The following is a 15,591-nucleotide window of genomic DNA, read 5'->3' as shown; positions in this document are numbered from 1 at the left end:
TCATAACACGGGGAAACGGATTTTTATCTTTTTAAGCAGCGGTTCGCCAAACGGAATCCTTCAAGGAATAATTTCAGTCATACTTTAAAAAAAAAAAACAGGACTGAAAAGAACATTATGGCTGAATTTAGATCTTTTTTTAGTACGTGGTATTAATTGTGATTATCTGCTTTATTAATATCATTTTCTTTATCACCGTTCCACATCCGTAGTTCTAAAACGACAGTCATTTTAAAATCATTCAGACAGATGGCCCACTGTGGGGTTAGGCAGTGATTGAAATGTTACACAAGTACATAACACGGTGATACCAGTCATATAAAATGTCTATATGTTAAATGAACCCTCTACTAAGTTTAAAGAGCAGTCATGAAGTTCCGTGAAACCCCTCATCAAAAGCACTATCGAAACATGGATCCACGGCATGCGATCGTGGAATAATTTCAAATGACGATAACAATAAGAAGTGCAAGAGGCAGAAAAGCTATTTTGTAAAGTTGTACATTAGTGGGAACACATCGCTTATATCGGGGAAGCCAATCACTTTGAATACATTTCATAAATTTTGATGAAGGATTAAAGAAAAAGCCTTTAACCAATAAAAATGTACGCACGTGGCCACGTGTATATATATATATATTTTTTAATAATTAAATATGCATAGCATTTTTAAAGTAGACCAGTTGTTTACATCTGCAGGTACGCAAGGCGTTTATTTATTTATTTATTTTAGGTTAGGTCACTAACACGTTGCATATGGAGACTTACCGGGCATTTGACCCGCTGGGCGTTATTTAAAGACAAAATGCAAAGTTTCACATAGTGAAAAGGGGGGAAAAGCGCAGTGAGTTGTCTTTATTTAAAGTGGAGGAGGAGGAGGAGGAGGAGAGAAGGGGGGGTTATCCAAGGTGTTTGAGACAGATGAGGGAGGTGGGGGTCGTGGAGGAAGGAGGAAGGAGGAGGCAGAGAGGGTAAATTGGGCGGACACATAAAAACTGCAAGGGGCCATAGATGCTGGATCATTTGAAAGCCTGCCGTCCTGCGCGCCGATCGCCCTAGTGAGCCGCACTGGAGACGAATAAGAAGCCCCGCTGCAGAGCCCGAGCGCCGGCCTTCACTCCTCTTGTCCGTTCTGAGGTGTCGCTAAAGGATTAATGAGCCAAAAAGGCGCATAATTTCTCCTTTAAGGCACATTTCGGCTTTTTTTCGGCGTTACGCCTGGACTGCCTTACACCTTCCCTTTCATATTCACTTCATTCGAGGATACCTGTACCTCTACTGATGGTAAGCGCTCACCAAACGACACATTTAGACTACACACATCAAAGAGTCAACAGCGAAACTTAAAAAAACAACAACAACAGCAACAGCAACAACATACAGACACACACATCTTTGAGCAAGAGAGGCTCTCGCTGAAGTGTTGTTACTTTAAGTTTGGGTCTCTCCTTTGTGCGCATTTAAGCGACTCCGCTGAGAGTTTAAACACCGTTCCGGGATAAATGCGCGAGAATAAATGGGCATAAAAAACACTCACAGCGCGCGGAACTCATTCAAAAACCGATATAAAAGTGCATTTTGGAACGAATGGCGCTGTGATCATGGCCAAACAAGTAACAGGTTATTGTGCCCGAGACTTGAGCCGATGACAAATCAAGATGAGGTCATGTCCAAACACAGCGTCAGATTTTGCTGTTCTGTTTTTTTTATGTCTTTCATTGAAATCGCCAGCGTTGCGCACGTGTATGCATTTTATAATTCAGTTTAACACTGATTAAACATCTGTAACTGCTTCTTGTCATCCAAGTATGAAGGCTCGTATGAACGATGGAGGTTGACAGATCAGAGATGAGCGATAATGAAAATAAGTTGGGGGGTTTCTCGCAAAAGATGAAGTTCATTTCATTTTACCGCACGGGTTTTGAACAATAATTGACGCATAATTGCGCCAGGTGACCGAGCTGATGTCCAGTAATGACATAATGCTTGCGAAAACATGAAATGCTAATACATTACAGCTGCAGAGTCTTGCAGATGTGAGTCCGGTTTGTTGTCCACTCACGTGTTTTTCATCTGTTTGCAACAAGTCGTTGTAAAGATAAATCCTGTCATTTAATCCGGTAAAACTGCAGCAGGGAAAATTGCGGCCTGCGGACGCCCGGTCTCCTTGGCACTCAGTTTAGTTTGCAACTCAAATTCATCTCGTGAACTGCAGAGGAGCAGAATGGCCAAATAAATTAATTTTAGAATTACTTTTACACACACACACACACACACACACACACACACACACACACACACACACACACACACACACATATATATATATATATGTATGTATATATATATATATATATATATATATATATAGAAGTCACATGTCACTTCTGGTGATGGCTTTAATTTTTTTCGGTCATTTTCCTTGTCAGCCTCCGTCTGATTGTTCTGGGTTTTCCGTTATTAACGCACAATTAACAACACACTTTTTTTTTAATTTAAAAGAAAAAACGTGCCATTGACACTTTCCCCTTTATTTTTCAATAAAAGGAAAAAAAACCGACAGGATACATCAAAAAATCCCACACACCTCATCTTTTCCCTCAGACTTTTTGCCTTTCGTTTATAATGCCAGAGAAACATCATTGTATGTTGTAATTTCGAGCTTGAGAAATTTAAAAAATATCCCAACCTGCACATAAAATATAGAATTTTCTTAGGCTGACTGGTTAAATATTATTATTTAGCTTTGTTAATTTGGTTACTACAAAGCAAAAAAAAAAAAAAAGACAAGAAAAAAAAAGAAAAAGTGTTTGACATTTGGGGTTGTGTGTGTGTTTTCTTTACCTATTGCTCATTCCAAGAGCATGGCATTATTTTGGGACTACCATTCAAAGACATAAATGTCTTCTAATTATACAGGCAGCAACCGGAATTAAGCATAGACATTGCCACTGATCAATCAATAAGTAGAACCCTGTGACTAAAATGATAAAATCACTGTTCCACAGTGACCTGTTGCTCTCCTCCCTCTCTCCCTCCCTCATTCCCATCCTCCCTCCCACCATCACTGTCAAATTCCTCAGGAAACACATCTGAAGAGCCATGTGCATAGTCTGATCACATTATCTCTGGTCAGAGAGAGACAGAGAGAGAGAGAGAGAACGAATGAGAGAGGCCAAGGGGGATCAAGCAAAGCCAAGGGCAGTTTGACTGCTGCAGCCTAATTGCAGCCTGGTCTGCAACGGTTGCTGCAAAATGTATTTCTGTCACTTAGTGGAAAGCTTTTCTGTGTGTCCAGCTTTGTTTTATAATCTCATGTTGTTTTCGTTTGTTTGATTGAGAGGGCAATAAATGACTGCACGTTTATGATGAGTGCAGAGGTGTGGGTGGCGATTTTTTTGCTGCTGTTGTTGTTTTTTTAAGAATTTGGTGTAAAACTATTTCTTATCGCTCTTGGTGAAAACAGGCCAGTAAACACGAGCACACTGGCTTGAGAGACACAGAGCTGAGCGTTACTCCCTGTCTGCCTTACATCTTCTTTCATCATCATCACACCATTTTGAGTGTCTGTCTGTTTTAGCCTGCAGCTTTGTCAGTGGCTGGTTACAGTTACAAGATGTTCTGTATGGTCAGTGTTTTTGAGTGCTATGAATCCCTGTAATCATGGGAGAGGCCCTCTCTGTACAATGAACGTTTGTTGTCAGAGATGTACACACACAGACTCTCTCACACACACACACACATTTATCCCCTCACCCCATGGGTAATAGAGCTGATCATGTTCTGAATCCTCCTCACTCTTTTTGCTGCAGTTCTCACGAACATGCAAATGGTGGCACACACTTATGCGGACACGCACGTCAATGCATGCGCTGCGTTTTGCAGTCGTGCGCGCGCACACTGCATGTCACCCTCTCTTCTTGCACAGTGGATCTTGTGTCATGACCGAGAAAAGGAGGGTCAAACCGAGGTCAAAGTCTAATACCGTTAGGGAAATAGATCCTAGATTGCATGTATAGTGAGGCATGCAGGAGGCAAGTTAATCACATAGATATGAAGCCAGGCATGCTAGCAAGCTGAAAAACACAAACTGTATGTGACACACGCACACACACGCAGATAGAGTGTGAGCTAATATGCTTCCTCACTGTGCAGTAATTCTTGGTTGTGCTCCAGTGGAACAAGATCCAAATGATGACCGAAGCCTTGTGTCACTTTGGAGTGTTTGTTCCATGATGTTGTTGTGGTCACTTAAAATTCAGTAACCTTGTTAGTGCGATTCAGCAGCACTTAACACTTCAAATGAGGTGTACAAACTGAATCATTTGATCCATGTTGTTCTTGTTAAACCTGCCTGTTAAAGCTCTGACTTTTCCCTTTTTGGAAAGTGGTTCTTTTTTGTGTGTGGAAGTGTTATATATATATTTTTAAATTAGTCTTCTAGAAGCACATTCTGCTCAGTATATTATGCGTACATCAGTGGTGAATGTACTACTGTATGTACAGTGTTATCAAAGTAGAGAAGTCCTGCCATCAGAGTCACAACCCATGCGAGCTCTAAAATGGAAGAGAAGCTCTTCTAAGAAGAATCTGTTTAGTTCCTTGTCTAAAATAGGTCAACTCAGTCGCTTGGAGGGGTAAAGGCTGAGTGGGTTTTCAGTTTTAGTAAACCAACAGCCCTCTTATCTTGAATAAAGAGTTTGCTAATTGTGATCAGACTTGTTTTGTGCTCTGTGGGTTCTGACGTTTTTCTGTTGAACCTGGCGCTAATCAGATTTTTAGCTTGTCATTAATGTAAAGTAGGAAGCTGCTTTTCAAATGGGTGTCTCTGAAATAGATGTAAGCATTGAATAAGTTGTATTTTCTTACCAAGGTGGGTGTCAAGCATTAGGTATCTGCTGTCTGTGTTGTAGCACATGCCTACTTACATTCCACTTACAGCAAATAGCTAGCTTACCCACCAGCCAAAATGATAAGCCTTAAAGAGACACTGGGTCTCTCTCTCACCAATAAACACACACATACACAAGCTCCTGTGCTACTCTTTGAAGAAATGCCATGTAACAACCTCAAGTGTTTGCAACTTGCCTTGCCTTGCCTTGCCTTGCCAAGTGTCAGTTCACAATATCCCTGTGTTTTTTGCCTTCATCTTTCAGGAACAGGGTCACTTCAAAGTTCTCCTGCAGCCACCCAACGCCACCTGACATTTCCTAGAAGAACGGGTCCATTGCCTGCTCCCAACAAACATGGACTGTTTCCCCATGCTTTATTTTCTGTCGGTAAGTAAGTGGGCCATGCCATTTAAATTTGCGGCATGTGACACGCTGCTAAATCTTGCATCTCCCTTCTCTCTGTCTGCTGACTCACTCATTTATGTGGCGTCTATCCAGACTTGGACTGAAGGTCCCTAAGGGGTGTTGGGCGAGCCACGTGCCTGAGGAAGAGCTTTTTCTTATAAGTGTGTGGCACAATGTCCCAGGTTTGGGCCATGGTTTGTTTGAGCAGAATGTCTTAAGACCGAGACTTTTTATCAAGTTAAGAATTTGCTTAGACCCCAGGGCTGCCTCTTTTATTTGTCTAATTATAGTGGAGGAGACAAGGAGGAAGGGAGATAGTGGGGAGGAATGGCCCTGAGATTCCATTCAAAAAAAAAAAAAAGATGGGTTCTTGAGCTAGCTGTTTACCTTTGGAGGATAAAGATAAACTCTAAATGGTCTATCTGATCGGAGACTACTTTACTGTAAACAAGGCAGACTGGACTATTGAAACTAATTAGTCTGCCTTTAGTGGGAACATTTATACAAGAGAAAATAATGGTGTTTTGGATGGAGGGTAAGACAAATCTTATAGCTGCCTTTATATCTGCTCTATTTAGCCCTTTTTTTAATCATTTATCTTCCTGTTCCATCTGCTGCTCTCACCAGAGACATCATGATTCCTGGTAATCGAATGCTGATGGTCATTTTAATATGCCAAGTCCTGCTGGGAGAGAGCAACCATGCTAGTCTGATACCTGAAGAAGGAAAAAAGAAAGTACCTGGCCTGCAGGGTCGTTCGGCCGCTCAAAGCCATGAACTGTTGCGGGACTTTGAGGCCACACTGCTGCATATGTTCGGCCTCAAAAGGCGGCCGCGGCCCAGTCGTTCAGCCACTGTGCCCCGCTACCTGCTGGACCTTTATCGGCTACAGTCGGGTGAGGCTGAGGAGACCGGAGCGCACGACATTGCTTTTGAGTACCCAGAAAGGTCAGCCAGTCGGGCCAACACTGTGAGGGGCTTCCACCATGAAGGTAAGCAAACACATGAACTCCAGAAAAACAATTTTAAGGAGCACAAAACTGAAAGAAGGAATGTCATTAGTAGGAGGAGAGATGATAAATACAAGTGTCAGCACACAAACCATTACACCACTCTTACAGCAAGGTCGCTGTTGCCAAGCATTCCAATAGTTTTGGTGGTAATGCAGTGCGCTGGCATGGGTGAGGTTTGCTTAGTATTCGGGGTTTTAAAAAAAGCACATTTCCGACATCCCTTGAAACATGATTGTAAGAGTGCTCCACCCATCTCACCATAACCAAGGAATCTAAGGATGTGGTCACCAAACACTGTCTACAGAGGGGCAAAAAAAAAATCTGCTAGACAAGCTCTCAAGAGCCTAATTTGACAAAGCTCTGTGTGTTTGGTTAGCAGCTGAAGTAAAAGCATACCTCCATATTACTGACTTACACTTCTCACCCCACCCAGGAGAACACGGCTTTAAAAAGCCCGTTCTTGGACGGGAATTGTAGTGTGCTCCTCTCTCATGTCTCCAGTTTATATGGAGGGCTCTTTTAGAAGGACCTTCTTCAACGTACAATTATCTTTAATGCTACTCTGCAGACTTCTAAATAAAGCCCCTACTGCCAACAATGTGGGTGCTGAGAGCAGATGCTCGCAACTCTTTGGCGAGATGGAAAAATGGCCTCAAAAAGCTGGTGTGATAGACAGAGTGGAACATTAGAAGGGTTTCTGTTTATTGTGACTGATCCGTTTTAGTATCAAATGCAGAGGTTTCTCTGGGCTTGGAGAAAGTCCAGTTTGAGTGATCTGTGAAACGTAAGCTTAGTTTGAAAAGATAATGTGTTTGGAAAAGAAAGAAAATGATGTATCACTGTTAGTCAGCAAGGAACTCAATTGTACCATGGATAACTGAGAAAACTGGGAATAATTTATGGATAGAGAGGGGAGTGAGGAAGGAGGGATGAGTCAGCCTTGCCAGACGTGTTGCTAAGGTAGCGCACGGCCACATGAACTCAAATGGTAGCGTAGCAAGGCTAGCAAGAAAAGGAAGCGCACCACCGCTAGTACAGGAACTTCTGCATATGATGCAATGTGAACACGCGCACATGTGTGCTTGTGCATCGGTTTCTACTCCTCTACAAGCATTTACCCTTCTTCTGATTTACTAAACTATGTTAATAATATGCTCTGAAGCCTTAAGAGTGGCAGTTCTCGCTTTCATGGCAGCGCCATTGTGTGATGGTATGACTCAGTTAAATGATCTGTCCAAAACATAGGGAGGCACTGCAGCCTGCAGCAGATGGATGATTATGTGAAGAGACATGTTTATAGGCAGGTTAAACTGTGTAACCTCTAACCTTGAATTCAGATGGCACGTTTATTGACTGGGTCTAATTGATGGCATCTCTTTGTTTTACATAAGTTACGAAGTGTGTTAGTGCCCACTTCAAATCTGATTTGGTTGAGGATTTGAATACGCACCGCGTCTTCTCGCAACACCTCCTTTCCCACCGGCTTCAGATAAATGAGATTCTCCTGTACTGTCTGACTCCTTAATGATTATTCATGATGAAAATGATAAATGTCTTAAGTGAATAAACTGCAGAGCTAATCAAAAACACAGCAGGTTTTAATAATGAGAACCACCTGGGTAAGATTAGGGCCTGGGTGTGAAATAACAGGGGTGGATTGAGCAGGAAAATAGTAGACACAACATTCCTTTCCCCAACAATGATGATCTTGCCAGAAATCTGCAGACTGTGCGTGGAATAGGGAGCCTCCACTGTGTTTATACTGTAGCTGTGGTACGTTAATCACCACCCTCCTTGTAATGCATGTTTCAGCAAAGTGCTCAGAGAAAGGCATTGAAAGAAGGGCAGGATAATCCTTAAAGATAGATAAGAAAACACGGACGATATACATTTATATTCTTGAATACCCTGGAGGCCTTTCAAAGTAAACATATTTCCAGTGTACAAAATGATATCTTTATACAAAGAAATGATTTTATATCTAATCATTTTTAAGAAAGCATACAATGCTTGCACAGTATACAAAAAAAACTGAGTGCACCCCTGTTCAAAATCCTTTAAATGTGATGAGTCAAAATAATTCCAAAAAATCCTAAATAATACAGCTGAAGTACAATACACACCTGTGATCACTGATAAACCTAATACCCGAAACAAAAAATGAGTATACTTGTGATTTCCAATTAGGCTGCATGTATTTACTGTCTGTTTGAGCCTCTATATGAAAAAAGAATTGCCAGAAGAATTGAAAAAATATGATTGTGAGACTTCACAAACACACTTAAACGTTCGTAATTAGGGGCTATAAACCACCGCTACAGCCACAGTGCCCACCTCCTAAAATGACACCAGGGACAGAGAGCTGCTTGCACAATCTAGCATCAGACTTGTCCAGAGAAATGATGCATGCCAGTAAAAAACAAAAAAAGAACAAAACAACAACCTTGCTGGCTCTCCAGCACAGATCTGCAAGACTGAACTTGGTGCATATCGCAGTGATGATTTTGGGAGCATATTATTTGGTTAGATAAATCCAGGATAAACAATTTCTGGAGAAATTGCATTGTAATTGCTGAAAGTTGCTGCAGCCCTTCTGCACACGCATCCAGCAACAGGCTGGGATCAGAACAAACCGTTCAACCCTGTGGTTAGTGGACAATCTTACTTTACCGCCTGAGCCATGGCAGCCACAAAGATATTCACCAGAGTTCTTCATGTTTAACTTTCTCTGAGTTTGCTGCACAGAGTGCCATTAAAAGAAAAACACATAAGATGCTTAAGGCATACTAATATTGATCAGTCATTTAAACTGCAGTCGGCATAAACCTGAAAAAGCAAAGACAAAAAACTACAATGCACTGCTATCCTGCAGGTCTCACTCTCCATCCTAAGTGCGTTCCCAACAGATAAGCACAGCACTTTCCGCTGAGTAATATTTAACTGACACGTCAAACCCTTTTGTTAAACGTGAAAGCCTTTTCTAACCCATTCATCTCCGACATACTACCACTGTTATCACTGCTGTCTTCATACAACGTTACCTTACCTGAGCAGGTTAGAAAGATGTGACTCGCCAAACTCTGCTATCACATCCTTTGACTCTCAGGGATTCCTCGTAGGTTTAGTAGTGACACTAAACAACAAAGATCCACCAAACAAAATCACCAAAAACATTAAAAGACTGATGTGGTGGGAACCAAACTCGGAAATCTTTGCACCCTAAAGTGACACTTTGATGCCACATGCGCTTTTCAAAGAGCTGTCAAGGTGCCTCACTCTTTAACTTTACAACTTCGCATTTTGTTGAAGAACCTGCATTTGTCTGAAGAAAAATCGCATTCTGTCTGCTTATTGTGGTTACTTTGCAGAAAGATGCTGGAAAAGTGCTGCCTACCCTAGCTTCAAAACCTAGTAACATTCATTTCATCCTGTCACTGGCAACTGGCAACTGGCAATAACAGGATTATGCTAGAACTCACTGATACTGATATAAATATTACAGAAAAAGTATAAAATGTAAATCTTGGTAGTCAAACATGTAGTGACTTTTGATAACATATAAAAGTAAACATTCTGCTGTTTAACTGAGGAAATGAGTGTAAACTTGTGCAATTTTGAATCAGGATATTGCACATATTTTGTACCCTTGCTATTTTTGCCCTTGCTCAGGATGTATAAGTCTATTTTACATAGTCTCAAAATTATTGAGTTTCTTAGTTAAGCTTGCAGTAAATATTTTTTTTTGCTGTATTTCAGAGCACATGGAGCAGCTACATGAGCTGGATGACAGAGGACCCATGCCCATTCGTTTTATGTTTAACCTCAGCAGCATCCCAGAGGACGAGCTTCTGTCTTCCGCAGAACTGAGGCTCTACCGTCATCAGATTGATGAGGCCATTGCTGATGCCATCTCAGACGACCAGGCACTTCACCGAATAAACGTGTACGAGGTGCTCAAAGCCCCCCGACCCGGGCAGCTTATCACACAGCTACTGGATACGCGGCTCGTGCGCCACAACGCGTCGCGCTGGGAGAGCTTTGACGTCAGCCCCGCCGTGCTGCGCTGGGCTCGTGAACGACTTCCCAATTACGGGCTGGCTGTGGAGGTTCTGCACCTCAACCAGACTCCACGCCACCAGGGCCGACACGTTCGCATTAGCCGCTCGCTGCACCAAGAGCCCGGTGAAGACTGGGAGCAGCTACGCCCCCTCCTGGTAACCTTTGGTCACGACGGAAAGGGTCATCCGCTGACTCGCCGGACCAAGCGCAGCCCGAGACAGCGGGGCCGTAAACGCAACCGCAACTGCCGGCGCCATGCGCTGTACGTGGACTTCAGCGATGTAGGCTGGAATGACTGGATAGTGGCGCCTCCTGGTTACCAGGCCTATTACTGCCACGGGGAATGCCCCTTTCCTCTGGCAGATCATCTGAATTCAACCAACCACGCCATTGTTCAGACACTGGTGAACTCTGTGAACAACAATATTCCCAAGGCCTGCTGTGTGCCAACAGAGCTCAGCGCGATCTCCATGCTCTACCTAGATGAACATGACAAGGTGGTCCTTAAAAACTACCAGGAAATGGTAGTGGAGGGCTGCGGCTGCCGCTAACGCACAGACGTACTAAAGTGTGGGCTTGGACTGCGGCACTGAAAAAAGCAACACGGGCGCTAACAAATCGGAAGGTCTTTACTCCCAAAAATGTTCACTTGGACCCTTATTTATAACTTTTATGAGATGTATGTTTGTCTCACTTTTTTTCTTTGACTATATCATATATTTTGACAAAATATATATTTATATCTACATATTAAAAATAAATAAATAAAAATAAATCCTTATTTTAAACATAAAAAAGCTGTACAACTTTTCATAATGTACATTAGATTGTATAAGGTTTTTTTTGTTTGTTTGTTTTGTTTTGTTGAAAAATAGTAAAAACTCTAAAAAGTAAAGTTTATTTACTGGTAATATTTATTGCTTTCATATTATATATAGAAAAAAATAAACAAAAATATGAATTGCTTCCAGTAACACATTCAGTAATATCAAATGATGCATCCTTTGTGTATTTGCATAAATTAGAGCACTGAGTGAATTTGTTACAATGGTGAATTGTATTGGCTTTAATTAAGACGTTCGACATCAATCTGATTATTTTGAAAAGGCCCTCAAAACAAAATCATAAAGGTAAAAACGTCATTGTAAAGTATATGTAATAGAAACAAAAAGGAGTTAATAAAAACTACAATCTGACCTTAAATCTCCCATTACTTTTGTAATTTGGATTTAAACATGAGGCTGAAATTTCTCCCCGTGGCACGTTAATTGCGGTGTAATCACTTTTTACTAAAACAAAAGAGACGAGCACAGAAATCTCTCTGTTTTGTCTTTGCCAAATAAAAGAATGTTTGGCTTGTTATCTGGTATCTCGCCAGCTTTCAATGGATTGCAGCTCATCAAAGGAAGAGCAAAAACCAGCAGAAAAACTGCTTCTGCATCTTTTTAAAACAACATAGGAAGTTTTTTGTTGTTGTTTTGTTTTCTGAGAAGCAGTATGCCATTTAACAGGACATAGGAGATTAGGGTTAGGGCCTTATTGTTCTCAAATTTCACTTTAATGTCAATTAGGCTAACATGTGGTGGTTGGATACTTGCTAATCCAATTGCAGTCGAGATGGGTTGTTCAGAGTGATTCTATTGTTCCTGACATCCCCACATTGGGGGCATGATTGTGGCTGATGCGTCCTGCCCTCATACAAGGCGGCTGAGTCCTCAGAAGAATCAAAGGTTAGACACTCTGTCTCCTGCCTTTGTCTTCAGCGGCTCATGCCGGCAGAGCAAAGACGCCTGTCTCCAACCTGTGCCCCATCACACAAAAGGCTTCTACATCACTTATTTACAAGCTGACAGCTGTCCCAAATTATGTGATAATGTTTAGGGAGAGCGTCTCCTTTGAACTGTTGGGGGGACGTTGGCTGTGCATTGTTGCCTAGACAGCGTCCTGTACATATTCGTCTCCGGCAAACCACTGCGCATTGTTTAAATGCCTAAAGAACAGTATAATTACATTTAAAGAGTTTTAATTTGATGGGTGTTTTTTTCTGAAATAACCTTTAAAAGCAACTTAAGCCACTAAACGATTGACAGAAAACACAAAAAAACAAAAGATGAATCAACTAAATTAGGTATGACGTTAATTCAGTTTTATTTAATGATAAAAGACAAGTTTGTTAGTTTTTACTACTGGAGCACGTGCAAGCCCTGAGGCACTCCAATTGCTGCTGGATGTCTCTTTGATGCTTGCATATCTGCCTCAAAAAGGGGTGACTCCTAAAGGAGTGGAGGACGTTGAAGAATTTAATTTTGAAGTGTCTGCAGGAGGACGGGAGGTATGTATGTGTGCGTGTTCATGTGTGTGTGTGTGACTTGGCAAAGAAGGGGGCTGGGGTTGTTTTTAGCAGCTTGACAGTACAATTACAACATTTCAACTGATCTCCCCCCTAAAGTTGAGATAACATCTGCTAGTTACGGTAATCACCTTGCCTGTTCATTATCTCCCTACCCTACACAAAGAGCATGCGTGTCTATTAAAAAGCCCAGAGCGAGTTGCATTTATGTAAGCTCGACAAACTTAGTGAGGCTAGCATTTTGGTTAACGTCAAGCAGGCCCTTAAAATGTGTATTTGGTGGAGGTGACTCAACCTTTACAGAACCTTCAGCAGCATCAAGTCCAAGAAGCTTCACTGAGTGCAGTCAGCCACATAGCAGTGAGGACTTCATGAGTGTGTGTTAGCATGAATGGAGGTGAAGGGTGTGGGGGTCAATTAAAGAACAAGTCCTTAAAAACAGATTGAGGCTTTTGTCATTCCTATGTGACGTACCCCGCCGCTTCCTGTAAGTACTCATTCTCACGCAATTACAGGTGAGTCATTATGCAGGAGGTCTATTGACACTGCGCGACTAATTGACTGGGTGAAGTCTTCAAAAAGCTTTTTATTTGGACATTCCACCGTAAAGTGAGCCGTGTGTTTACAGACAGCCAGCCCTCCCGCAGGAACAAAGGAAGATGATCCTTGCTTACATTGCCTTGCTATAGTGGGAGCATTCCATACCCCTATCTCTAAACCCCCCCCCCAGTTACAAGATTTTAGAGACTTCAGTGTGTTTGACTGCATCTTTTAGACAAGTCATGTGACTCTGCTTTTAACAATCACCTCCCTTTGAGAGGACTAGGAAAGGACATAAAATTACTAGAACATTAACTTCTGTCCATTGGTGGAGAAACAAAAAGCTAGAAGTATTTTACAGTTTATATTTGTCTTGAGTCCCCATGCTGGCTGGGAAATTGATGCTAAATAACATGTCATGTCAAAAAAAGTCAGAACTACCCCACAGAGTTCTAACGCAGAATCTAGTCTGGCCTGTTTGACTTGCAGTCTCATACAATGATACATCTATACTACCTTTCTTTTTATCAAATGTTTCAGTGCCACAGTATTCTATTTTACTGTTATTTCACTTATATATTTATTATTTCACCGCTAACAGTCGAGTAGGCCTAGTTTACTGTGGCCATACTGATTTATAGTAGGTAACTGCAGCAGTAGTAAATGCTATATTTAGGCTGAGCCTTCATTAAGGTGATCAATATCAATTGTGTGTGACACCAAAATAGCTGTGATACAGGTAGTGCTCAAAAATTCAATATTCACTGTCAAATTACATAAAACATGCATTTAAAGAGCTACAAATACTCTACAAAACCGATTAAAATTTACTGTTTCAGATTCAATTAAAAATCTTCCATTCACACTAAAGCTATAAGCAAGTGTGGCAGAAATGTAACCACCGTGAAGAAAATACGATAGAAAAACCCCAAAAGATTTATTCTCTTCGCACCACAGCTAAGATCAATTTGCACTACACTGGCTCATGTTGCAGAATAAACTAAGAAACAAAGATTTCTAGAAGTCCGTTTAGCTCCGTTTATCCTTCATTTTGTACAGCCAACCATAGCTAATACTGTTATCGCTGGCATCCTTTATCTTTTTCCAGTTAAGAGACTTTCTAAAATGATCCAAATCAAGCATGAAAGTAGTTACTTGATTGGTAGTAAACTTGTCTAACAAAAAAATAAATAAAAGATACCTAAAATATCTGTTGTCTGTTAAGGTCAATTAAAACTACAATAACACAAAATAGATGAGAGAGAAAGGAGGTTTAATCTTTTGACTGTTGGATAGATTGTTAATCTATCCATTCACTACAGAGCCATGCATAATGGTTGCGATGCATAGTTGGCAAGTTTTGTAAGTTCAAAAGAGAACTTTTCAGATCAAAACATTTCTGAGATTAGCTGGATAAACACTGTTGCTTCTGCATATCTTTGAAAATTCGTGCTGATTTAGCATTTTTCAAATATCACGTAAAAGCCTCGAACACCACAAAGACTTGCTCACCTCTGCTTTATTGAGGTATTGGCAGATGTTTGAACAGCGGAGATCTCCAAACAGCATCTAAAACCACAACTATCTGCAGGGTGAGCCAGACTACTAACACTAGGGACACAATATACAGTTATAAAATTATTTTTATGAAAAGTACTGCACAAAAAGGCTTTGTATATAAATGCTCTATAAAATGAAATTTTGGACTGGAAATATTAAATGAGTCCACATATTAAGGGACTCATTTACTGTGTGTGCTTATTCTGTTGTCCTGAATCAAGAGGGGCTATCATGGTGACAGCTCATGTCAGTGCTGCTCGAGGTCAGGGCCTCTTGTTACACCCTCTCACTCATACTTCCACACACGTGCATGGAAATGCACACATATTCTTTATACTCTCTTCAGGATATATCATTTTTACACAAAAGGGCACACAAACACACATTCAGGTTTGAAACTTTAGACCCTTCCCGCTGTCCATCTGTAGGGGTTATCTGTGTGACACCTCCTCTCACCCTGTCTGTGACTCATCTCCACTCATCACGCACACCTCTGTGCTGGCACATGGCAGCTGGGACACTCCATGGTGCATTAAAGGGGATAAGGCTGTCATCGGTGGAACAGTTTGACCTCGGGTCACTGGCACAAACGCATGCATGCACAGACGCATGATGAGTACGCTGGAGGTACTAACAGGTAACAGCAGAGGGATATTTTACTTGTTAGGGATCAGACTCAGGTGAGTAAGAACATTTAGGATAAAGAAAGGACATCTTTTGCTATGAAAAGATGTAAAGTAAATACATACATATAAGCATACCTTCTTTTGAA

The 15,591-nt window shown here is 41.3% G+C and overlaps 1 protein-coding gene across 1 annotated transcript; it reads left to right on the top strand.

Annotated features, from left to right (window-relative positions):
* Positions 1-1,147: 1,147 nt before the first annotated feature.
* On the top strand, positions 1,148-11,018 carry bmp4 (bone morphogenetic protein 4). Its single transcript, XM_085343524.1, has 4 exons — positions 1,148-1,284; positions 5,157-5,279; positions 5,925-6,289; positions 10,067-11,018. The coding sequence occupies exons 3-4, from the start codon at positions 5,932-5,934 to the stop codon at positions 10,918-10,920; spliced, it is 1,212 nt and encodes a 403-aa protein (XP_085199650.1). The 5' UTR covers positions 1,148-1,284; positions 5,157-5,279; positions 5,925-5,931; the 3' UTR covers positions 10,921-11,018.
* Positions 11,019-15,591: the final 4,573 nt, after the last annotated feature.

Source organism: Diplotaxodon limnothrissa, linkage group LG19 (assembly GCF_057381915.1).
Source record: "Diplotaxodon limnothrissa isolate DT_005_m linkage group LG19, D_limnothrissa_male_GT1.1, whole genome shotgun sequence".
NCBI classification, from domain to species: Eukaryota; Metazoa; Chordata; class Actinopteri; order Cichliformes; family Cichlidae; genus Diplotaxodon; species Diplotaxodon limnothrissa.
This window is presented reverse-complemented; position numbering and strand designations above follow the sequence as displayed.

What these genes read in the sequence shown, in the direction of transcription:
- bmp4 (XM_085343524.1), top strand. Translation starts at nt 5,932, where the DNA reads ATGATTCCTGGTAATCGAATGCTGATGGTCATTTTAATATGCCAAGTC. An exon ending in GAGGGGCTTCCACCATGAAG is followed by an intron (nt 6,290 to 10,066) that starts GTAAGCAAACAC and finishes GCTGTATTTCAG; the next exon opens with AGCACATGGAGCAGCTACAT.